The sequence below is a fragment of the Rhipicephalus microplus genome, chromosome 9, assembly GCF_043290135.1.
Source record: "Rhipicephalus microplus isolate Deutch F79 chromosome 9, USDA_Rmic, whole genome shotgun sequence".
Taxonomy (NCBI): Eukaryota; Metazoa; Arthropoda; class Arachnida; order Ixodida; family Ixodidae; genus Rhipicephalus; species Rhipicephalus microplus.
In genome coordinates this window covers 962,785-988,886 of record NC_134708.1, presented here as the reverse complement: position 1 = coordinate 988,886, position 26,102 = coordinate 962,785, and the positions used below count along the sequence as shown (strand labels likewise).

Sequence of the window (26,102 nt, the reverse complement as noted above, 5' to 3'; positions counted from 1 at the left end):
CAGGGCAACACTTGAGGGGTGAAACCAAAGATAAGGTGCGGAAGGAACACACAGTTATCCGCTATGGTCGCGATTATATGGGGCACAGTAACACTGCATGTCAGCCAAACGTCAGTAATAGACGTAACGATATAATCCCCGTCAGGAACAGGAAGGGCCGATGACAAAGACACGTACGTGATGGCACGAGGTGGTTGGGCTCAAGCGGCTGGTGGGTTTTGCAAAGTAGTCGGCGAATATTGGAAGATCGAGGCTGAGGGTACCAAACGAACAGTCAATTAAGGCCGAGTGTGTCGAAAGGAAATCAAGGTCAAGTATGAGGTCCACGGCGTGACGACCAACAAAGCTGACACGAGCAGTGCACATTCCGATTCCTGGTAGAGTACTGCCATACCACCACAAAGATGTTACGTAAATATGACACGAGGCGTGTCTATTCAGAATCTATATTCACACTGATGCGTATAGCATCGACTACGATGGAGGGCACCACGCACAACCGACAGATCACTTCCTCGTTGTCTTCTGACCGCTGATATGTCAGCTACGTATCAGTATGGTCATGTGCTTCCGAACACTCGCTTTTGCTTGTTCATGTTGGCAGTAGTGAATATTCAAAACAGATATATGCATGCACACTACGCACGCTGCAAATGCACGGACATGATATATATGTATATATATGCACAAATATGTATACACACACGCACGACCTTTTCCCATGTGTGTGTAATACACACATGCGAAATTAAAAATGTTCTAAGGAAAGAATTAAAGCAGTTTAATTTGTTGAATTGGTAGCACTACGACTTGTGCAGAAAAAACAAGCACAAGCGAAAAATACAGTGACACAGTTAACACATCAAATTTTCTGTAGCGCTTGCTTATATAAACAAAACTATACTCCGTGCTTAGGGAAGCCTGAATATTGATAAGAATGCACACACGCTAAGTAATGATGTACTCACCGAGGAAAATTAGGTCGTTGTGAGCGAACTGATTGGAACAAACTACCACAGTGCCCATCACTTTCTATTCATTGCGTAAGTTTCTGGTTTGTGCCGTTCTTCACCGAGCGTCGTCTGCATTCTCCGAAAAGTGATTGAAGGATATGTTGATTGCCATCATTCCATCCCCATGCACACAATGTGGCCTGCTGCAATGGTCTTTGTGAATCGCTTTCTTCGTTTTCGAGCCCGCACATGCAGCATGGCGAAAATAAAGGTACTATGCAGCTGCTTTTCAATGCACACAACATGGTTTCAATGTACTAAGTTCTAGTACACTCTAACATGGTAAAATATCTTCTTTCAAGGGTGACCCTTTAGGCGCTGCTTCCAGGCGCGGCCGCTAGGTCGCGAGCGCTCACTTGGAGTTGCAAATACAGCGATACTATAACTAACACTGTGAAGATCTGAGGCGCGCCCGCGACCATTTCGCGGGCATTCCGCCACATGGCCACACCCTTTTGCTTTTCTGCTCTGGTAACGGCGCGTGGCGATAGATGGCACTACGTGCGGGCACTGCACGTGTTACCTGCGCGCCGAGGGAGCTCTTTCCTCCGTGGTCGGCGCCGGGTAAGCACATTTTTCCTTCATCTGCGTCCCCTTTGGGAATCGCCGGACTGTAGCCTGCCTGGGGTGGCCTTTGGCGCCTTGGCATGCGTGTTTACTTGAGTGCTAGCTTCGGTACCGTACGCTAAGCCCACAGCGGTGCCTAGTGCTTGAAGTCGTCGTACCACACCGATTCGCGCCGTAGACCTACGCGTACGAGGTTTGCCCAGCACTTGCGACCACGCCCAGTGGCCATCGTGAGAGTGCACAGCATAGCCGTGAGGGACCTTTTCCCGACCGGCGTGTCAAAGCTTGCCATTGCCTGCTGCGACGTGCTCGCGATTTCCCCTTACCGCGAACGTCCGCGTGCGGGCGCCTTTGCTCTCCGCATCTCGGGAGCGGACGTTGTACTGTAATTGGGGTGCCGCCAAAGGCAATAAAGTGTTGTATTTTTGTATTGAAACACTGTCTGTTTTGCCGCGCCGCGCTAAATGCCTTATTAGTTGATCGCACGCGGAGCGGTGCACTACACGCGAGTAGGTGACGGAGTCGCAGCCCTGTGGCTCGCTAAGCATGAACCCGCGGTGATCATCCGCTACGGTGAGTAGCGGGGTCACCATAACACTTATCGACGTCACGTTCAGTAGTAAGCCTTAAACTGTCTCTAGCTAAAATGGCGTCTCAGTGGATACTCCCGTGCGCTCTTGCAATAGTAGAACATTCATACTGTTCTGATGACACAGTCGGAGCTGTGATAAAGTGGTACCGCCTCGCCACCATCGTCGTCGGCGTGCGTCCGCTTGACAGTCCACTTGTCTGCATTGCCAATGTCCCAGTCTTTGTCTCAATCTGCGGCCTCGCTAGGCTTCGCTCATCAGGGACTCTCCCGCTGACCCGTCCGCTTTGCTGACTCGTGTGAGCTGCTCCTTTACTAATGTGATGTGGGGAAGCTGCAAGTCGACCAAGAACAGCTGTGCAGGATATGGCAAGTCCCGGCAGCCTCACTCGGGACCATCTCCGAGTTCGACGGACGCTTTACATGCTTCTTCACGCCGACATCCTCAGAACGTCATGCCGCTCCCGTTGTCGTAGCGACGCTCGTTTCCCACGTTTTAACAGCTCGATGTCCCTGCTTGTTCACGCCCTGGAATTTTTCCTCTCGGCTCGGGTCGCGTACCACTTGCCTTTCTCCGACCAATCTTTTTTGCGTCTTGTGAGGGAGCACGTGCACCCAGCCACCCTTTTCTTTTGATGGCAGCCTAGCTGCGAGGACATGTCTGTCCCTTGCGGAAACGAGTCAATGAAGCCTCTTGCGAAGGGATGGGGCACCCGCGGTCGGCGCACACTACTCCCCTTTCCCGGTTCACGAAACGGGTTTCCCCACTTTCAGCAAAAAAACGAGCCCCTCGTCACAGAGAGTGAAAGCGAGACAGGGGAGAAAACGAGCATATTGACAGCCGAACCTTCTCTCTGGCACCGGTGACCAAGCAGGAAGAATGGTACAGGACTCCCAGCGAGCCAAGGACATTAAGGGCCAAGGCATAAGCGTCTACTTTTTGTTATCTGCTTAGAGCAGAAGTTCCTGCGACATTTATGGGTTATTGCTAACGTAGGAATAAAGTGCTGTTTGTTGACCTCGCCTGTTGCCTTATTCGCCCAAACTCATGTAGCTGCGATGACTTGACCTGCAGAAAGCGCATTTTAATCTTGCACAGTACGACTGTGTATGGCTGAAACATTAGGTAGGCTTCTGCGTCAGTCACGTAGACCCTGTCAGTCTACATGGCAGGTGCGCGTGCACTCGGGAGACTTTTTTTCTCCTAGTGCACCATCCTTGCACTTCCGCGTTCGGCACGCGCGTCGCGCCACTCCTTTACTCATCACAGGCACAAAAAGCTTTCACCTTCAAAAACTACACACAACATATGCTGGTAAATGTACATAGCCAGCGAGCTGATGTGCACTGCATTTATGTTGGCAATAACATTTTTTCAGCAATTGTGCATTATCATGATGAAAAGAGCAGTTGCTGAAAAGCCCAAATTTATTTGTGCCACGCTCAAATTTACGTTGGGCCTCTCCAACCCCATGCTTCAATTGAAGCCTTATGTAATTATGTGAAAAAGATGTGCTGTTCATGTTATACCTTAGATACTGCCATAAGTTTCTTACGCAACTTACAAAAACAATGCAGGGTATCGAAACTTTGCATTTCATTCTTTACTGATGTTGTTACCCTGCTTTGCAGCAGCTGATTGCCACAATAACTACTCTTTCTTGTTCCTAGTGACGTTTGTCTGGCGAGCACTACTGTATTTTCTTTCATTTCCTTGGCAAGGCCTGCTACTACAATGTCTCGTAGACAAATTTTTCTTTCACTCGCAACCTCAAAGTGATAAAGCTTCGGTCTATGAATTTGTTGATGGCAGGAAAGACAAATTCAGTTGATTGCAAAAAAACAAACAAAAAAACTAAGGAGCATAGCTTTGTTTTTGCTGACACTTGGTGTGAACACCGAATGAAACAAACACACTGAATAATAGAAGCAGAGACGATTGCTCACTTAGAGGACCTATCAATATGCAGTGTGTGGCAACAATCAATTGATATTTAAACATACACAAATTTTGATTGGGCAGAAAAAAAAGAGGGGAACGCTGAATCGTCGAGACAGGACATCACAAGTTGTCATAAGAGCCTGAAGTCATAGTTGCAACAAAATTCTTTTTGAACTGCTCTGACAGAGCCCACGTAACAAATGTTGTTTGTGTGCTCACAAATTTTTATATTTTGCAACCTGAAATTCATGGCACGACGTCAAAACAAGTTCACAGCGAAAGTTAAACCGTCGATAACTGCATTAAAGGACCCCTGACACCAAATTTGAAAGCCCGAGATGCTTGCGTTGTTGGGTAGTCTTGCATGCGGGGCCACTTCTGACCGATTATTAGTGACGCTACAAGATATTTTAATTTGGTTTTATAATAAGGATGCATGCTCAACCGAGTATTTAGGTCCAGTTGATATTTTCTGTGATTTGACATAGACCCCTCGAGACATTGCAAAAGTCAAGCAAGTATTGTCGGCATCAAAGAACATTCAGAGAACCCTGACTGACAATGGACAAAAACTATTGGCTGAGGGGGACATGCTTAAATCACTCACATTGTATCATTCTTCGCCACCTTCACATTCTCCTTTTAGCATGTTCAGTGTCACCAAAACACGTAGTCATAGGCACTGCCCCGCTGTGAAGCGGTAGTTCCTTAAACATTTCAAACTGACAGGAAATTATTCTGAAATAATGATGCTAGCATTAAAAACACAGTATTAAATACAAGCAACGTGTTTATTGCAATAATTTGTTGCTCTAGAAATAACACTGAAGGAAGAAATGCATGCATACTGGGTTGAAGGCACTCAATGCAAAATTACAGCAAAACATTTCTTGTATATTAAGGACCTCGGGAGCTATTCTCACGGTGTCCACTTCGCGGACATGTCTCATTTGCTAGAGCATATTCAGTGAATCGTGATGTAATGGCCTGCTTGACCACGACGGCGCACTGAACCTGCCAGCACATTTCTGACGTAAAAAGAAACTACGTGGACGTAATGTTGGGTAACAGGACTTTAAAATAAACTTTATAAGTCTGCACATGAGTATGAACGTGTTGAGATGAACAGAGTGATGCAGGTAATGCTTACAAACTTTTCAGGGGCATCAGGCGGGCGACCGCATTAAATCTAATTCAAGGACTAACGTGATTAGAGTCTACAGTTGAACCCCGCTACAATGAACGCCGCTTCAACAAAATTCCCGCTACAACGAAAAATTCCCGGTTCCCCGTCAGCAGTCCATAGGAGTCAATGCATAAATATTGTCGCCACAACGAACACTTTTTCTTCTGCCATCCCGCTTTAACCAAATTTCACAATGCGATTCCAGGCTCAGATATTTATTGCTATATAGTAAACACAATATTTAATGTTCTGATGCATTTTCAGAACCTGAAAATAAGTCGACAAAGTCTAAAACACGTGTGGCACCACCAGAAACCACCGCTATACCGCCGCTGTTCAGCAAGCATGGGCGCCGCCATTGCTCGATAGCGATGGTAACAAGACTGCCTTGCTTTGCCAAAAAAAAGGCAGCTTCATTTCTATCGCTATCGAGCAATGGCGGCGCCTATGCTTGTTCAACGTCTCCTTTATTAAGATGCCTGACGAATGACTCGTGTTGCCGGCGGAGTCGTCCTGCATTCAGTTTTGAGCAGGCGCTGCGCAGTAGCGCTCGCGACCGACATTATTATTACGCTGCTTTTTACTTGTGACCCCTAAGGGGGCGTCAGTCGATAGTTATGCAGGATCTGCAACTATACACGACTATTTCGTAGGCTATGCAAACTGTCGAGTTGTTGCATCGTCTGCCACAGGTGACGCTAAAGACTGACAGTAATGAAGAATGCAGGGAACAGGAATGCAGGTAACAGGAATGCAGGTAACAGGAATGCAGCAGCGATGAAAAATAGGGCACTGTGGAATTACAATAGGTATGATGTAGTCAAAGGAATATGAAAAGGGATCATGGTTTCTAGCCTGACGTTCGACAATGCGGTCTTGTGCATGAGATCAAAAGTTCAAGCAAGATTAGAAATTAAGCACCGTGGAATAGGTAGGCTTGCCTTAGGAGCTCACAGGAATACACCAAATCAGAAAGTACAAGGTGATATGGGATGGACATCATTTGAAAGCAGGGAAGCTAGCAGCAAAATAAAATTTGAGAAGCGATTGAGAGAAATGGGGGAGGAGCATTGGGCTAAGAAAGTTTTCAGCTACTTGTACATGAAGAATGTCGATACAAAATGGAGGAAGCAAACCAGAAAATTCACGGGTAAATACTTAAAAAACAGCGGGGGGCCAAACCAAAAAGAATTATCGGTCAAGAAAAAGGTGAAGGAAGCCGAGACCGATATAATTCGCATGATTAAGAAGTCCGCACTTCAGATCTATCGAACTTTTAAGCAGGAAATTGCCAAAGAAAGGATCTATGATAATACTCGGGGTAGTTCCCAACTGTTTGAGGCGAGGACGGCAGTATTGCGAACCAAGACATATCGGGCCAAATACAAAGGGGGAGACATGGTATGTAGTGCGTGCAGAGAGGAAGAAGAAATTGCAGAACGCTTGATAATGTTCTGTAAAGGGCTTCACCCAACAGTTCAGGATGATGGCGCAGAGTTTTTCAAAGCACTGGGGTAAACTTAGGGACAGAGTGGGCAAAATAAACTTTAAGCACGTAGAATTGACTAGAAGGAGGTTATCTGATTGGTGGCTAAAATCAAGGCGCAAGTGAAAATTAAACCCTTCACTGCAAAGTACCAGTCCTCAACCTCACTATTTAAAGGAAAAAAAAAAGATAAATCTAGTTTTTGGTTCACTAAGCATTACGGCTTGGTGGCGTTAGCTACTGCCCGATCTAAAGGGTACAGCCATATCAATCCATCCATCCATCCATCCATTCGATCGAAAATGAAGGAAGGAAAGGGTGAAGCAGCTGTTATTGTTCTCAGGCGGCAGGCATCTTAACAGAGAAGGCGTTGGCTTGTTTAACAGCGGTGGTTTCTGGTGGTGTCAACATGTGTTTAAGATTTCGTCGACGTATTTTTAGTTTCTGAAAATGCATGAAGATGTTAAAAATTGGGTTTACTGTATAGCCGCAGACAATCCGAAGCTGAAGCTAAGTTGCTTAGTTTATGATTTCCTTCGCGCAGTTGCTGGGTGCATCTGCGGAACGATGCCTCTTCCGATTCCAATGCTTATCATTTTGTTCGCGCTTGGCGAGTGTGGTAACTAATCAGTGCAGCTGTTCGTTCGTATTATCAACAAAATCAGCTAGCCGCGAGTGATGGATGAGAAGAATAGCATAAAATAAGGCAAAAGTCACCGCTTCACGATACACTGCTGTTATCTCGGCGTTTTGGCGGCGGACAGCTGTTGGTGTTAACGTGTTAATGGAACTGATTGGTTCGTTCATGAAAGCGGTTGTAATCACTGTTTCAGCATGCTTTTTACCATGAACTCGCTATGCATGGGGGAGAATCGCGTCGTGACACTGCTGAGATAGAATAAAAAGCAGCGGACACTTTTTGAATTTTAAGAATAAACGTTCCTTTGTTTTGCTAGTTCAGATTGGCTATAGTTTTTCAATTTCACTACAACGAAATTTTCGCTTTAACGAAATTTTTTTCGTGCCCCTTCAGTTTCGTTGTAGCGGGGTTTAACTGTATCAACCGCCTCAGAGACGTGCATCTAAAAATGAACCTCTGGGTACAGCATGTGTTGGTGGGGCAAAATGCATTTAGTCTTTCTCATTTGTGTCGAGAGTTCTGAAAGCTGCATGGCTTGAAAATGACGTTGCGGAAGAAAGACCGGAAAGAGGCGGCACGCTCCAGCCAATCAGAGGAGGCCGAATTGGACATGTCCACACATTGGACACCGCGAGAATAGCTTCCCTAGCTGGCAGTTAACAACTTTTACTTTTCAAAGTCATACATTTTTTATATCCTATGCCCTGTCAGCCTCGTTTTCACGTGCATGTGGAGCCCATCCGCCATCAAACCAGCAGCTTCGAGCGGCTGCTGCTCCAGGTCCATTAAAGTTTGCTAAACAGCTGATCACAAGACGGAGCTTGCCACACCATGCAACATGGCTGCAAATTCGTTGTTTGCAAGAGCTACTTCGAGATCATGGTGTGAAAATTATTTTTAACGTCATGCGCCCGATTTGCTGGACAAAAATAATGGCGCGGGCACTACGCTGAGTAGGTCTCATTTCACACAACATTACGGCTAGTTAGCAATTGAAATAAGATACCCAGGAAAACAAAATGCCTGTAATATTGGGTCTCATTTGTTGTTTTATGGAATAAAGTCTTCTAACCAAGAAGTCCCCTGTTTTTTTGCCAAGAGCACTCACAGTTGGAAAATTAAAAAAATGATTGCCACAAAAATTTTGTTCTTCCTTTCTCTAGCTCAAAACATTTTTGCACTGATCATGCTTTGAAGTAAATGTACAGGCTCCAAACCTGCTCCTAAGATAAGTTTCATCAAAATATTGATTGGTGTCAGGAACATCATTCTCATCTAGACTGTGTGGACTCATCTTCATGCAGCACACATAACAAGAATGGTATACACACCATCTAATGCCCCGATAGTTGTACTTCCTCGCCTCGCGTTCAATCTGCTGAGCCAGTTCACGTGTTGGAGCCAGAACCAGACAAGATGGCCCCGTCCTCTCCTCTCTTGGGCTGCAAAGATGAGCACCGCAATATGAACACTATTCCTGTGGAGGAACTAATCGCAAAACTAGAATCCTTTTTTGACTATACATAGGCATGTACTCTGCAATGTAAATGTTTGCAGGAGCTTGAGTAAATGTATGGTGCTTTTTGATGTCTGCTGCCATTTCTCGAACTTTCTCAAGGGGTATATTTATTGAATCTATTGTTTATTAAACTATTCACATCGTATGATGAATGTTGCAATTGACATAAACATTCTCTTTTCTTACACTAAAGCAAAGGGTTCATGTTCCTTACTAGAATGGTTTTTTGCCAAGCTACGCTTTGTTTTGCTTTGTTATCCAGGTTTCATGCTTGTTTGTTTCTACTACTCCCAAGCTCATGTGTACTTTTTTTAACCACTTCCTGTATGGGCCTGTACAAAGGCCCACGGTATTCTTAAATAGATAATAAGATTAGGCCAATAGGATACCAATGGGACACAATCTTTGAGTGGCGGTGTGAGAGCCAGGTGATAGTGATTCATAACCAGCAACCTTACATTCAAAGAAAAAAATGACATCGAGCACCTGGTGCATATTCACACACCTGCGACAATGCGTCTTTCTCTATTTCTGCGAAACTAGCCTATTTAACAATTCCTTGGCACAGACACAAAAGTGTTGCATCTTGTTTTTCATTTTTACACCTAACGACCCATTTATCACGGCAGGAATGATAGAGGCAGGAGTGTCATTTGCTAGAGTGTGTAACAGTTATTTATTTGGAGACAGTTTTATAGCACAGAGTCACAATTTCGGTTTCAGAGTGTGCCAAGTGAGAAAAAACCCAGAGGGTTTTGGTGTAAACATACCACGCGCACACGAAACTGCATGCACAGGAGTCTCGTGCGCTTTTCAGTGAAGGCTTCACTAGGTTTTTTTTTTTTTTTTTTTAAAAAGCCCTTCATCTACTGCACCAAAAACCAGGAGGAAAGCAAAGCAACATATTTGCAGAACTGTTGGCAGAGATACAGTTAACCCCCATCAAGAACAAGATTCGCACTCACACAGGCTGGCTGTCAATGTGGATCATGGCTGGCAAAAGAAAAGCCAGAGTTTTTCCAGTTCCTGTTTGTGCAATACCAATCAGGTCTTGACCTTGAAGCAGAATGGGCCAGGCTTGACTCTAAAAGAAGATCAGTCAGGAAACTTAGCGATTTCAGGCATTTCAGATAGTGTTGCTTGTGCACGACCACACGAGATGAACACAAAAATGATGACAGATCATCTCATAGTGATACGTATTACCACCAACATCCGTTCTGTTCAAGCAATGCAGTAAAAAACTGTACTGCTGCAGATGCCTTATGTATGACTCCTAGTCACTGTGACTATTCTACTGATCAGAGATTTGATTCAAATCCTTTAATATTGTTCTTCAGTTATTTGAAATAACATAAAGCTTCTTCGAATTCCACATGAAGTTTACTTACAAAATGTACAAATAGAAAACTTATTTTCCTTCTTTTGGAGCCTGACACAATCTCCCATGTGTCCCTCTCATGCATACACCCATACATGGCAACCTAGCAGATAAATATCCAGGAGGAGGAAAGGGAAAGTTTTTTTATATATTTCTGGAATAACTGAGACATTTGCGACGCGCTGTCGTTGCTTCCTTACACTGCAACTACGAAAGGCACGCATTGTGGTTACGGCTCCTGCAGCCGTTTGCCCGACAATGATAGCTGCTCTTGTGCATCTACACCCATACCACTTCGCACACTCGCTCTTCGGGAGCATTTTTAAAACGATAGTCTTGCATGATGTTACTCTGAGCGACAAGCTGTGTTCTTCAAACAATCCCATGAATAGGCATTTCGCGCTGATTGCACTCTTTTCGTAGCTTTCTTAGAAGAAACTTCTGATGCTTTTGTGAAGTGACTTGTCGACCTTGCCGTCGTGCAAAACGCTTACATCACAGACGCAATTGGTATACAGAATCCATACTTGCCACGTTTGTGCAAAGTCACAAAGCATGAAAGCTCCGCTGTATAAAAGTACAAAAACACTTGCAAGTACTTCTTTACTTTTGAAAGTACCATTGAGCTTTCAACTGAACTCGCTGAAAAACGCAACCTCCAAAAATACGGAATGAACACAATTGACGTTTAGGAGAGACGTGAAGGCATAGCGTACCCCACAAGGCAGACAGATGCAAAAGTTGTGGTCGTCTTTTTTCAGTACAGTGGTGACCAGGTCTCCCGGCTGCCAACGTTCACCCACATGCACAGTACTACAGTGCCTAGAATATGCCCAGCGGTTCTCTGTGGTATGGTTACAGTGACATAGAAATGTAGCGGCGAGTGTTCTACCACAGCACCGCCAACTGTCGCAGCAAGAAAGGTATGGCGATCACTTTTTCGAAGACTTGAGATAGCATTAGTACAATAAGAAGATTAGGTTAAGCTTCGGAAATCTATTGGGTAATTCAAAAGAGTTGGCAGGTATGCAATTGTTTATTCCATCTAAAAATGAAAAAAAAAGGGGGGGGGGGGGGGGCAGAATGTCTACCTAGTGATCTTTACTGTCTCGGGCTTCTAATTATTTAAGCCTTGGTAGGTTCGCTTATATTTTCCACAGAATGATATTAAAAACAGCTGCAGTTTGTTGGTATAAACTACAAAAATATAGTCGTCAAAATCGAGCCTGAAAAAAGTGGGATAGCACTGCCTCATGCAATTGCTTCAACGGACGGCCGAAGCGAGTGGCACAGAGTTTTCTGATGTTGTGCGGACATGATTTTAGCAGAACACCACCTGCAGTAGCGCATATTGTGACCTTTTATAGCCTTCCATTATGTTCCTGTACACCATCCATTATTTTTCTCTTATTGGGCTGTTCTTGCTTTTACTGCTGAAGCTGCCTGGGACAGCTGTTGTCTCTGAATATGTGCATACTTTTCAAGATGCATGTAATATAAAGAAAAATATTTCCACACAATAATATCTGAGACAGCACTGAGGGATGAGCGGAGCAATTTCACAAGAAATTCTTCTGATACATTTATCGGTCAAGTTATGCAAATTTACAAAAACACATGATGACTGAAAGCTAAAAAAGCTCAAACCAGAAAAAGAAAAAATTATATGCATCTGTCTGGTCTGAAGAATTTTTAGCCTCTACCCTATCATGGTCAACTCACATTAGCGCCAATGCTTCAAGATCATTGGGCTACATAAGTTACAAGTTAAGCCAGTCTACTAACAATATTCCTAAGCTAGTTTACCTGACATTTCAACAGCTTCAGCCTGAGTGCACAGCATCTGTTTGGTCGCCGCATTAAAAATATGTAATAAAAAACGACAAAACAGGGCTGCACGCTTCATTTCACGTTGCTACAACTACAAAAAAAATTATGCAAATTAGACTCGACTTATCTCTTCATTCTTTGCATAATCGTCGGGATATCGCCCTGATATCATAGTTTCATAAATACATCTATAATGTACCGCCGTCACTTTTGCAGCTCCAAACTCCCCCAACTAGGTCACAACGTTTATATAATCCAGCCTAATTTCATGCACATTTATGGAAAGACTATTTCATTAAGGTATTCCACTCTTCCAAAAGCCACAAGGCCAAGTTCACTGTGGCCTCGCGTGACTAACCCTGCACAAGCATGTTTGGACAGCTAAGGCGCCAAGCGCAGCCTGGCAAATACAGAGCACTGCTCTCAAACAATTCACAACACTTAATTGCCTGCGGCAACACCAAACACAATGTACAGCACCAGCTGCAAAAGGCAGCGGGAAAGCAAAAAAAGCTTACCCACACCACAGGCAAATGTACAAAACACAGGTGCCGCGAGCACGTCTCTGCGGGCGCAAAGGGCTCACAGTAACACACCGCTGAAGGAAATGGTCCCTCGCGACTATGCTGCGTGCTCTCACGATCAGTGACCACAGGGCCAGCGTTGGCTTCGAGAGGTACCAATTGACATAAAACGACCACGCGCGACCACACCGCACCACTTCTTGGCCTCGCATTCAGAAAGGGCAACGAAAGCTTCATGTCCGCCGGGGACACAAGACACCGTTGGAGCACTCGTCCGTGTTGCAATAAGCCGGATTGACTGAACCAGGCCAGGAACCATCGCAAAACAACTTTATTTTGCAGACAATGAAGTATATATAGGCGGCTTGCCTATGACGTAATACAGGATAGTGGAGTGGATGATGTTTGACACGTGTTGGCACTGCACTTCTTATCACGTCTTCCTTTCTTTTAAAGGTTAAGCCTTTGCACGGGTCTTTTTAGTTGGGTAGACCTTCGCAAGACTGGGGGAGTTGGGGAAGCCTCCACAGCTGGAACAGATGTTGGTGGCATTGCAGAAGGAACAGGAACAGCGTCCTTGCTTGCTGGAGTTGCCGTGCTTAACCGCTCCTCCCGTGGTGATGCTTGCTGCTCCACGTTGTCACGGCTGAGTGCCACTGATTCGAAAGTGTCTGCCTTTGGAGCCCTGGGCGACCCCCACGAACGAATCTGGACCAAGTGATGCCGGATTTGGCTCACCTGGTATGTCGACTGCTACGAGGCGCAAACCTTCGGTGCATTTGATAACACCTGGGCACCACTGCCTCCTGTGTCCAAAGTTGTGCACCCACACCAGGTCTCCGAATCAAATCTGGAAGGCTGCGAATGATTCCGAGATAAAGATGGCACGCAAGTATCCAAGTGTGAATGAGCTTGATAATTAAGCAGTAGTTCTGAAGGAGTCTTTGCGCATAGTAGGGGCATCCTCGGTAGCTTAGCAATGCTCGTGCTAGTTTAACTTCGAGGATGTTCACCATCAAATGTTTAACCAGGCCGTCCATAATAGTACAAACTGCGCGTTTCACTGGCCATTAGATTGTGGGTGGTATGGGGCACTGCGCAGATGCATTACGTTGTTGTCTCTCATAAACTGGGCGAACTGCTGACCTGAAAACTGGAGCCCGTTAACTGACACTACAGTTTGTGACAAGCCAAAATGCGCGAATAATTTGCAAAGCCGTGTTATTGTGCCTTCGACGGCTGTTGACCAGACCGGGAGGGCCTCGATTCACTTCGTGTGCGAGTCGACGACTATCAGCAGCATGCGCCCCTTTATAAGACCAGCGTAATAAGTGTGACGCCGTGACTACTTCATCCCTGTTCCTGGCCAATTAATAGGCTCCTGGCGATGTGGCAATGCTTGAGCTTGTACACATGGCATACAAAAACGAGCGAGATTTTGGATCACACCATCTAACCCTGGCCACCAGAACAACGCCTGAGCCAGTATTTTCATCGCCGATGCTCAATGGTGTGACCGGTACAGCTCGACCCCCGCGCCTTGCCGGGTATGATCCCAAGTGGAGCGGACCTTCTGCACTCAACAGTTCCAGTCTTCTGCAGAAATAAGGTTGGAGATGACTGTGACATAATGAGAGGCATTTAGTCCATTCATTATGTATGAAGTTCTAGACAACACAAAGATTTTTGTCAGCACTGGTCAACGCCCTTCAAGCCCTTGCTGGCACGTATGAACATTCATCGTCCTCTTCTTCATATTTTGTCATATACTCATGACATATGCCCTCTTTTTTAGAAGAATTTCTTGAAAAACTGTTCCCGGGAGCTCCGCCCTCTTTGTCTATCACAGTGTTACGAAAAAGAAGAGACGCCGGAACGACGAGGCTGGGGATTAGATATATTCAAAACTAGCGGTAATGGCGTAACCGGTTCACCAGCGACCAAGCAGACCCAACTCTTCGTCTTCCTCATCACACACGCGCGCCGTCCCTAGAATATCAATATACATGCATGTAGCATAACCCCCAGCGGCACAAGCGCCGTCTCGGCGTATCTAAATGTCAACGTCACTAGGAGAGTTGTAGGGCTTCAAGCGCGCAACATGTACAATATCGGTAGCCTGTTGGGCACATGAAGACGACGGGGTGGCAGGACCAATTTCGTATGTTACAGGAGTAACCACAAAAAGGACTTGGTATGGGCCTGTGTAGCGAGTAAGCAGTTTTTCTGACAAGCCAACTTGATGGGTCGGAGACCAGAGCAGGACCAAAGAACCGGGCGGAAAATGTACGTTGCGGTGTCGTTGGTCATACAAGCACCGTTGCTTTTCTTGAGAGGTCAGAAGGCGAGTACGGGTGATTTCGCGTGTGTGAGCGGCCAGAGTGATAGCGTCCATGGCATATTCACTGGTCGGTACTCCAGGGGACCGTATGACAGTGTCTAGAGGCATTGTTGGTTCTCGGAAAAACAGCAGAAAAATGGAGAGTAACCAGCAATGTCATGGCGGGAAGAATTGTAGGCAAATGTGGCATACGACAACGCGAGATTCTACTTGGTGTGGTTGGTAGAAACATACTTAGCGAGCATGTCTGTAAGAGTTCGATTTAGACGCTCCGTGAGTCCATTGGTTTGCGGGTGGTATGACCTAGTCAGTTTGTGTCTCGTTTTACAAGACTGCAAGATGTCTGCTATGACCTTCGACAAAAAGGTGCGGCCACAGTCTGTAAGCAGCTGCCGTGGGGCTCCGTATGCAAAATCACGTCCTTGAGGAGGAAGTCGGCGACATCTGTGGCGCAGCTTGTTGGGAGAGCTCGTGTAATGGCATAACGGGTGGCGTAGTCGGTGGCCACGGCTATCCACTTGTTACCCGTGGGAGACAACGGGAAAGGACCAAGTAGGTCCAAGCCAACGCGGAAGAACGGTTCTGACGGAATATCAAGTGGTTGAAGGCGTCCGGCGGGAAGTGTCGATGGTTTTTTGCGGAGCTGACATTTCTCACAAGCGGCAACCTATCTTCTGACTGAGCGTGAGAGCCCTGGCCAAAAGAAGCGTCGGCGTATTCGGTCATAAGTGCGGGACACACCAAGGTGGCCAGCAGTCAGAAGGTCATGAAGTTCATGTAGAACTTCCGAACGAAGGTGTTTCAGAATGACAAGCAGCAGAGCCGGTCCATCCGGCTCAAAACTTTGGCGATATAATACACTATAGTGGAGCACGAATGAGCGATGGGACTGACTGGCAGATGGTGATTCGAGGCGCTCAATGATAGCACGCAAGGACGAACCATGGCGCTGCTCGTCACCGATGCATGTCATTTGCGAAAGGGAAAAGACGCAAAGCTCGGTGTCGGTGTCAGGCATAGCGCTCGAACTCAGCGACCGGGTAGCAGGACAGGCAGTCTGCGTCTTGATGTAGGCATCCAGACTTGTACGTCACCGTGTAGGTATACTCTTGGAATCGCAGAGCCCAGCGCCCGAGACGGCCAGTAGGATCCTTCAGTGACATAAGCCAACATAGCGCATGATGGTCAGTTATCACAGAGAAATTAGTGCCATATAAATATGGGCGGAACTTTGAGACTGCCCAAACAAGAGCAAGACATTCACGCTCCGTAATAGAATAGTTGCGCTCAGCAGCTGTGAGGAGGCGGCTAGCGTAGGCGACAACTCAGTCGTGTCCCCATTGAGGTTGGGCTAACACGGCTCCTATTTTGTGACCACTAGCATCGGTTCGAACTTCCGTCGCAGCGAATGAGTCAAAGTGAGCCAATATGGGTGGAGTCGTCAGTAGCGTGATTAGGTGAGGAAAAAGCAGCAGCTTGGTCAGTACCTCACGTAAATGTGATGTCTTTCTTCAGAAGCTCTGTGAGGGATCGAACGATGGTTCCGAAATCTTTCACAAACCTTCTAAAATAGGAGCAAAGTCCTACAAAACTCCGCACATCTTTGGCTGACTGGGGTACAGGAAAGCTGGTGACTGCACGAATTTTCTCGGGGTCTGGCTGCACACCAGAGGCATCGACAAGGTGGCCCAACACTGTAATTTGCCGGCGTCCGAAGCGGCACTTCGACGAGTTCAATTGGAGGCCTGCAGTGCGGAATATGTCGAGAATAGCTGACAAACGCTGAAGGTGGGTTTCAAATGTTGGGGAATATACAACGACATCGTCAAGATAACAAAGACATGTTGACCATTTGAACCCTTGTAGCAGAGAGTCCATCATGCGCTCGAACGTGTCCGGGGCGTTGCATAGCCCAAATGGCATAACCATGAACTGATATAGGCCGTCTGGAGTTACAAATGCAGTCTTCTCTTGGTCTTTTTCGTCGACAGCAATCTGCCAGTAGCCGGAACGTAGGTCTATTGTAGAAAAGTATCAGGCGCCGTGGAGACAATCAAGAGCGTCATCGATGCAGGGTAAAGAATAAACGTCCTTTTTCGTGATTCTATTCAGATGACGGTGATCCATGCAGAAGCGCCACGTGCCATCTTTCTTTTTAACGAGTACAACGGGGGACGCCCAAGGGCTCGAAGAGGGTTCAATAATTCGTTTGGCTAACATCTTGGTGACTTCTTGTTGAATTACTTTACGCTCGGTGGCAGACACCCGGTATGGTCGCCGATGAATGGGATAAGAATCCCCTGTGTTGATGCCGTGCTTGACGAGTGAAGTCTGGCCGAGTGGACGGCTGTCGATATCGAATATGTCGCGGTATGAAGCCAGAAGGCGGCATAGCACGGTTGACTTCTCAGGTTTGAGGTCCGGGGCCATCATGGAGCAAAAGGTCGCATCGAGGCACGTGGCATCCTGTGATTGGTGTGGGTGCTCGGGACATACGTCTGCCGTAAAACAGGTGATGCGGTCGTCAATTAAGGGTCTTAGCGTGGCAACGATATTCCTTGAGGTAGCACTTCTTTTATGAAACCAAAATTGATAACAAGTAAATATGTTTGGTTAGAGGCCATCGTTACGACGGAGTGTGGGACAGAAATGTCGCGCACCAGGAGAACATCAGTAATCAGCGTCACAATATAATCACCGTCGAGCACGGAAGAGTGTTGCAAATTTCACGAATGTGAGAGCTTTAGGCGGTATCCGGAAGAAGTCAGTGGTGCACAGGCTGTTCGGGAGTTCAGGGTGAGAATCCGGGAGAAGAGGAAGTTCTAGGCAAAGAGTACCGGCGGCACAATCTATCAGGGCAGAATGCGTCGATAGGAAGTCCATGCCGAAAATTAAGTCGTGCGGGCAATTTTCAAGCATCGTAAATAAAACGGGGACATGGCAGCCGGCAATGCTAACACGAGTGGTACACATTCCAGTAATGGCCACAGTTCCACCATCAGAGTCACGGAGGGCTTTAGTTTCTGCAGGTGTGAGGACTTTTTTCAGCAGGCGACACAGATGGGCACTTATTATGGACACTTGAGCTCCGGTATCGACTAACGCCGTCAAAGAAATGCCGTCCACATACACCTCAATCAAGTTTGTATTAGTGGGTGGCGTCAATGGAGGATTTGGATCAGTCGCAAGTGACACAGCACTACCTCCCAGAGCTGCATGATCTAGTTTTCCGTCCAAGAGGATCCGTAGTGGACCGGCGACGGATAGCGGCGTGGTTGGGGCGATAGGGAACGGCGGCGTTCAGGTGATAGCGAACGAGCAGTGGAGCGGCTGTTAGGGACGTCTGAAGAAAGGTACACACGACTGGGCAAATACCGACGGGAGTCCTCGTATGGTCGAGTAGAGAAAAATGGGTTCCAGTTTGAGGGCATCCAAGTGCTGCGATAGTAGCGGGAGATAAGGCCAACTCGGTGGTAGCTGAAGCAGATCGGCTTGTCATCTGCAGTTCTCCATTCCGCCGGATTGCAGGATGACGCCGCATGCTTCTTAAGCTTGTTTTTTACACTCTTCATAAGATTAGGCTCATCGCTAAAAAAAGCAAACAAGTCCTTGTTTTGGCAAATTCGCCATTGCTTCTTCTTTTCAACCAACAATTATTTCAGCAGTTGCACGCCCCAGATCAAATGACTGAACATGTTCAACAACGACTTCCTGTTGGCTTCTGGAGAAACAACGTGTCAGCACATCTAGCTCTTGCACCTTCAACTCTGGCTTTGGAGTTTCATCAACCATTATGGAAAAATAAACATTTGCCTGGCACAGCCTAGTCATCACTTGTCCTCTGAAGAAAAAACCCAGTTCATCTGTTATGATCCGTGCCAACTTCATCCTGGCACAGCTAAACTTTTTAGCAATGTCACTGTCGGGGAACATGCAGTGATAAATCGAAGTTGTTGTGCCTCCCCATGAAAAAGGAAATTCTTTGGCGACAACAAAGCGAACGCAGTTTCCACCTTGCTGACTTGGTGCTCCAGTGATGTATTAGCAGACTCATTAGAGAAGTCCAGTGGGCCTTGCACCAATTTGATTGGAAGAAGGTTTCCGTCCTTGTTTCTGTGTCTAGCAGCTGCATCAATGTGTTTTTTCATGCCAGCATGACACTTCACAGCTCCTGCTCTATGCTGCACACAAGAAATGGTGCAGTTGCAAAGAATGCAAATTGCATCTGTGCTGCGGGTTTCACCCTTGCACCACCGATTGATTGGACGATTGTTGAAGTCCACCTCGTTGAGTATAGATGCGTTGAACTTTGTGTGATCTAAAAACAAAAGAAAGATTTCATGGCAGAAAATTTTTACAAGATGATGGCACGCCTGTACTAGAAAAACTTCCCAAATATTAGATTTATTTTTAAAGTGTCGCCCGTAACGCTGTGCCGACCTTACTTCGTTGGAAGATCTAATTACTAACTGTAGGGTGTTAACACCGAACATTTTGTACAATGCGCAAACATTTTGCGTACAGCATTCACTACGGCACGAATTTAGATGCTAGTTTGTCGCACTACTATTCGCACCAAAAAATACGCGACTTCCAATCCCTCAAATCGCACGTTGCACGTGCACCAACTTTGTGGAGTTAGCTGTACAGCTACCTTGTGAGTCTGACAGCCGCAGACAATCACACTGCCCTCGCAAGGCGACATAAGGTGATAGTTCGTTATATGTCTGATTACCTCCCCCGCGGCACTCGAAGAGCATTTTAAAAATCGAGTTCAAGTTGTTACTGAAATGAAATAATGAGAAAAAGCGACTTCGAAATAGCACGTCGTGAATCCCCGCATCACAACGATCAGCGGCTGCCATGCCTTTACAGTGACATTAGGGCACAACGCTTATTGGCATGCTTGGTCGACGCTGAATAAGCGAACCTTCAGAAATAACCTTCATTCACTCATTCTCGACTATGCTACAAGTATCACTGCACGGTGGGCTCCCGATCCCCGACCAACCGGCAGACACGTACGGCCAATCTAAGTATGCATGAATGCCGACAAGAGCGCCCTGCCTACTGAAATTCACGTAGTGTATTCCCTGTCACTCAATCGTTTCACACCATGTGTCCCGAACAGTAGCACGCAGCAGGTCAGATTGTTGCACACCGTACGAGCTATCATGCCCAAATTCGCACCATGCGCGCGCGCTTCAGATGCTAACATTTTGGACTTGGACAAAAAAAAAAAAAAAAAACACCACCCTTACATACAGCATTTGGACACTCCCCATAGAAAAACCATCAGGAGTGATTGCTTGGAAGAACTAGGCAAGTTACAAATTCTCTACCGATTCATTAGCAGAATGAAGTAATAAATGCCAGTAGCGCTACGTGATCGCTCAAACCTTTAACTATAGTAAAGTATTTCACGGGCACTACATAAAGAAACACCACGAAATTTAAAAAGAAGACAACTTAGTTCCGTCCATCTTCGTGGGAGACGGTGATGAACATTCGCCGACTCGTTTTTCACAAGCACATGGCACACATGCAACGTGTTGTCAGCGCAGGAACCTACAGAAAACTGATTAGTCGGGGGTCTACCCAGAGGACCGGAGCCAGCCAGAGCCTCGGGGAGATGTCGAGGAGAGGAGCCCAGAGCTGTTAACTGCAACTTTTAATTACATTATATACATGTAGCGTGTTATTACATGGTGAGAGCAGCATCATGGAAGCTCTCAATGGAAGCATGATGGGAGCTCCTGGGAGTTGTGAGAGCTTGTCGGGAGCGCCTCGGCACTCGCATTTTATGTCCTGGCCTTCCCAGAATTCCCTGCAGGAAAAAACAATGGAGGCCAGGACAGTCCAATGAAGTTTGTCATCTTCACCCCCGCCCCCGAAAAAGGAAGGTGAAACGCCGCCTCCTCCCTAACCCACAAAAGGGGGAAGAGGCACGCCCAGTTCAGCCCATGGCAAGGGAGAAAACACTGCACACCGCGCACGACACAGCACAGCACGAAGACGTTCAGTCTTACATGGAAGTCAATTTCGTAGTCTGTTGCAGTGATGGATATGCGGCGCCAGGCAGACCACAAATTGTGGAAACAGCGGCATCTAGGCGCTACGGAAAATGTTAGAAATGCATGTACAGCCGGTTCTCAGACGCTGGGCCCTTTGTCCAAGGCACCTTGACGACAAAGCAAGCCGCCTCGACGGCCAACAACTCTTCTTAATCCGTTAGTCGGTCAGGCGTGCCCGAAGGGTTTTACGAGGGGCGCCGACGACCTGGGATAAATAGAAGAACGATTTCTTTGTTGTCGCCGCTCTTGGTGCATCTCTGGGAGTGCTGACTCGAAAGAAATCAGGGTAGGCTCAGAAACCATGTTTCATGGGACAAAGCGGCGTCAAGCCAGGCAGGCCGATTATAACAAAGCGAATGAACCAACAAAACCGACCAAGCGGACCAAGCACATAGTATATGATTGCCAACGCGAAAAATATTTCACTTGTTGCCAAGTGGAAAATGAACAACCTCTAAAATTGCGTTTGCTCATGCAGTTTAGTACATCTGGAAAACAAAACAACACTGGTGCCGCAGGGCGCAGGAAAGTAATTGTAGCAAATTGGCGCAAATGGCACAGCTGGATCACTACTGCTTCATTATTAACCTCTTCGTTTGCCCATATCTCCTTAAGCACCGTTACGGGTCCTCTCACCGTGCGACCATGCAACATCTCGAACGGTGAGAAGTTGAGGCTTGCTTGTGGCACTTCTCGCCAGTGAATATCGATCCCAGTCAGTGGGTCTTTCTTGGTGCATTTTTTTTAGCCATGTTCTTTAACGAGCCATTGAATCTTTTTCCAGCAGTCTATTGGACATAGGGTGATAAGGCATGGTCAACATTTGCTGGATGAATAACAGCCTGTTGACTCCTTCATAAGTTCAGATGTGAAATTTGAACCTTTGTCACTTAGTATTTTTTAAGAGAGGCCGTACCTAGAGAATATCTCCAATAATGCCTCAGTGACATGGATCATATCAATACTCTTCAGTGCAATAGCTTCTGGATATCTTGTTGCCATATCCACCATTGTAAGAACATATCAGTTCCCTTTGGTTGACGCTGGCTTAATGGGGCCTATGATGGCTATGGCTACTCTCCGTAACGGAATTTCAATGATCGGCATGATTCCCAAAGGTGCTCATCCTACTAGTTTTTTGGGGAACGTCTTCCGGCAAACTTCACAGAACTTCACATATCGTTTCACTACGCTCTGTAGCCCAGGTCAAAAAAATCATCAGTGATCTTTGCCACTGTTCTTTGTACACCCTGATGCCCCACCATAATGCTGTCGTGTGTCAAACCCAAGACAGCCGGTCGTAGAGTTTTGGGTACAAGCAACTGCAGAGCCTCTCTTCCCAACGCAAATGACATTTTCAGTGGTGCCACCGAGGCCCTTCTGATTTGGAGCAATTTTCGGAGTAGTTCTGGCTAACCTCCCTGTCCTTCCTCATTTATTCCTCCTCCTCCTCCTTTCGGAGTAGTTAAAATTTCATTCTGGAGCACTTTTGAGCAGAAAAGTTTCAATTTTGGAGCACATTGAAGCAGCAAGACTTTCATTTTGGAGCACTTTGTAGCAGCATTATTTTCCATTTTGGTGCATTCGGAGCAGTAAAATTTTCCATTTCAGAGCAATCTAGAGCAGCTAACTGTACATCCTGGAGGAGAAGCAAGTTGCATTTACATTCAAGGGCATGAATAATTATTTTGGGGCTCTTGTCTCCTGTCAAGAGCTATAAGTATTTCCATTCATTTCAAATCTCGTGAAGCCAGTCATCTTAGGAGCACTCCCTATTTTAATTGATGATGCAAAAATAAAGGCATCATTATGTTGGCCACTTTGAAAAACTTGTTCAGAGATTATTTTAATTACAAATAAACTTAATACTGGTTGAATAAAATTGTACTTCGTCAAATAACATTCCATACACCTATGCACTTATCAGTATATATGGTAGACATACGCTATGACGTACAACACTACAGACACACACAGTTGCCACTGCATCTGCCTTAGATGACTACAAGGATATAGAAAGGTTTTTTTCTTCCATACGAATTATACTTCTGGGCTAAACATGACGCCATTTAGCTTGTCTCATAAAGCAAACCTCCTCCAACACTCATCTTTCTGTACTGAAACTACACGATCTAACAAACTTCGTTTTCATTTTGCCGCGATGTTTTATGTGGCTAGGGCATTCTGTCCCAAAATCTCCCAGTAAAGTTCTAGAAAGCAGTGCATAAAGAAAAAAAAACATCAAAGGGTACCTAATGCATATGCCTAAGACGACTATAAGACGAGCGACATTTTATTTTTATTGCGATAGCAATTACAAGCTAATTCTCGACCTATCTTTGCCATCCCCAGGAGCGTAAGAAAAATTTGAAGGGGGGGGGGGGGGGGAAGGGGTGCACATTGAACCAAAAGAGGGGCTGCAAATGGTAATATTGAGCTATATATATGCCATGACGAAAATTTTCCAGAGGGTGGGGTGCACGTTCCCGATGTGCCCCCCCCCCCCCCCTCCCCGCCTGGCTATACCCTTGGCTCGTCGTCACAATGTTTTGTGTAATATCCCAATTGATAACATCCTCCTATGCATCGCGTGTTTTACAAGCAGGCAAAAGCGGATATACACAGGCTGAATGATGATGAAAGGGGCGAAGCGCCCGTCCGTACATTCATGCATCCGTCCGAGTGCCTGACCTTCTGTCTGTATGTCCATCCGTCTTGTGAACACTCTAAGTGCGTTAAAGAACCCCAGGTGGTCGAAATTTCCGGAGCCCTCCACTACGGCGTCTCTCGTAATCATATGGTGGTTTTGGGACATTAAACCTCACAAATCAATCAACACTCTAAGTACCCCCATCTCGCATCTTTTCATCATATAATGGTTATATACAAGTACCGCCATCTAGCAGACATTCCAAGAAGTTAACTCCCCTGTGGAACACACTTGAGAGAGGTGGTTACTACAGAGGACGATCAGGTGACGCCTTAAGGAGCTTCTTTTCATCATATATTGATTATATACAAGTAACGCGACCTAGCGTACATTTCAAGAAGCATATTTTGATCATATATTGATTATATACAAGTACCGCCATCTAGCGGACAGTCCAAGACGTAAACTCAACCTGTGGCACATACCCGAGAGAGGTGGTTACTACAGAGGACGATCAGGTGACGCCTTAAGGAGCTTCGCCCCTAAAAAGTTTCGCCGCAAGGACGAAGCAATGAATGTGACAGCAACAACTTGGAATGTAACGCTGAGAATGGCGAGCAGATCGAGACATGCAACGCACTGCTCATGCACAAAAACAACATATGTTGTGTGGTGCTTTATGGCGCAAGGGCCATATGATGGCCAAAAAGCACCATTTCATGAGTCAAGGGATGTGAACAATGTTTATGATAGGTGGCTGTATAAGGGCCTTAAAATTCCATGCACTGTGGTGGGTAAAACATAGCAGTATTAAAATTATGACATTGACGTGAAACATGTCTAGTGAGAATGGGTGGCAAAGTATCGCGATAATAAAACTGTGGTGATAATTGGTATTAGCACAAATGTCTCTTGAATGCCCTTGTATACAAGGGTCGGGAGGCATGTGCTGTCTTTTTTGTAATAACCGCAGCAGCGACCTCTCTTCAGAGGTCGTGCTACGAGTTCCCTGGATGAAACACTTGAAAATCTTGCACTTGTTTTAAAAATGTCAGTGATGACTCAAGTTTGAGAAGTGGTTCCCTACCAATGAACATTGCAGGATGGAATGGTATTTGTTGTTAATAGCGTAATGGGAAGAATTGTTTTCTAAGGGTGTCTAATTCTTTACATTCAATTAAAATGTGAAGCACAGTTTCTGCTTCCCCACATCTCTCACACAATGGTGGATTGTCACCAGACAAAAGGTGTGAGAGTATCCTGTATGTGTGTCCTATCCTTAGCCGTGTTAGTGTAACTTGTGTGTGGCATGACTTAGATACTGCCAGCCAGTGACAGAGTTGCGGCTTAGTAACATAAAGTTTATTTCGTGTGAGCGTATCCCGTGTGCGCTGCCAAAAAGCCCTGAGGTTTCGTTTGAGGAGAGGTTTCATGTCGAGTGCAGGGATCGCCATTGTTGTATCGGCATTGGTTGGCTTGGCAGATGCAGCCAAGTGGTCCACCAATTCGTTTCCTTCTATCTCGCGGTGTCCTGGCACCCAACACACTACGACATGCTGTTTGAGTGAGTATACTATGCATAGGAGCGAGTAAAAAGATACAAGAACGGAATTTTTGTGTTTTTTCAGGGAATTGAGGGCTTTTACCACGCTTAGGGAAACTGTGTATATTACTGTGCTTTGTAGTTTTGTTTGTTTAATGTGTTTAACGACCGCCAGTATCGCATGAGCTCCTGCAGTAAAGATGCTTGTATTAGGATGAAGAGTACCCGTATCTGAAAAGGATGGGCCGATTGCAGCATACGAGACAGACGTGTTCGTCTTTGAAGCATCGGTGTAGAATTCGGGACAACTGTATACTATTTGTGTTGGAGTTCATGCAAGTATGTACAGATTTGTGCAACAGGCATATGCTTTCTGACTTCCGCAAGAACTCTAGCAAGAGGTACAGAAGTTTTGGAACCTGGAGTCAATGGGGATCACAAGAAATAGTTTGGATAATACAGGAAATTAAGTGGTCAAAGAATTCGACTGCAATATTGTACAACAAAACGATTGCTATCAACTCAGCTTGCCAAGTAAACAGGACGTAAACTTGGAAAGCAACAAGGAAAATGCGATAAAAAGACTACAGCAACTGACTAAAAGGCTGCAGAAAAATGAAGACATGCTGTACCGCTACGACAAAGCTATATCAGAGTATATGGCATTAGGAGTCGCACAGGAGGTCAAAGAACCATCAGAACAGCCAAATGCACTTTGCTACTACATGCCACATCATGCGATTATTAGAGAGGACCGAGCCACAACAAAGGTTCGAGCAGTGTTTGACACCTCATCACATTCTCGAAAAGGCATGTC

The 26,102-nt window shown here is 46.0% G+C and overlaps 1 protein-coding gene across 2 annotated transcripts in view; it reads right to left on the bottom strand.

The window, feature by feature from the left end:
- LOC119163317 (putative ATP-dependent RNA helicase DDX43) overlaps window positions 1-26,102 on the bottom strand; it is a 244,512-nt gene that overhangs the window by 113,711 nt on the left and 104,699 nt on the right. For both annotated transcript variants that reach the window (XM_037415283.2, XM_037415282.2), the window contains exons 8-9: window positions 9,908-10,026; window positions 8,755-8,865 (exon numbers count right to left, since the gene is read on the bottom strand). In XM_037415283.2, coding sequence (XP_037271180.2) covers window positions 8,755-8,865; window positions 9,908-10,026 — 230 coding nt within the window. The remainder of the gene's footprint in view (window positions 1-8,754; window positions 8,866-9,907; window positions 10,027-26,102) is intronic.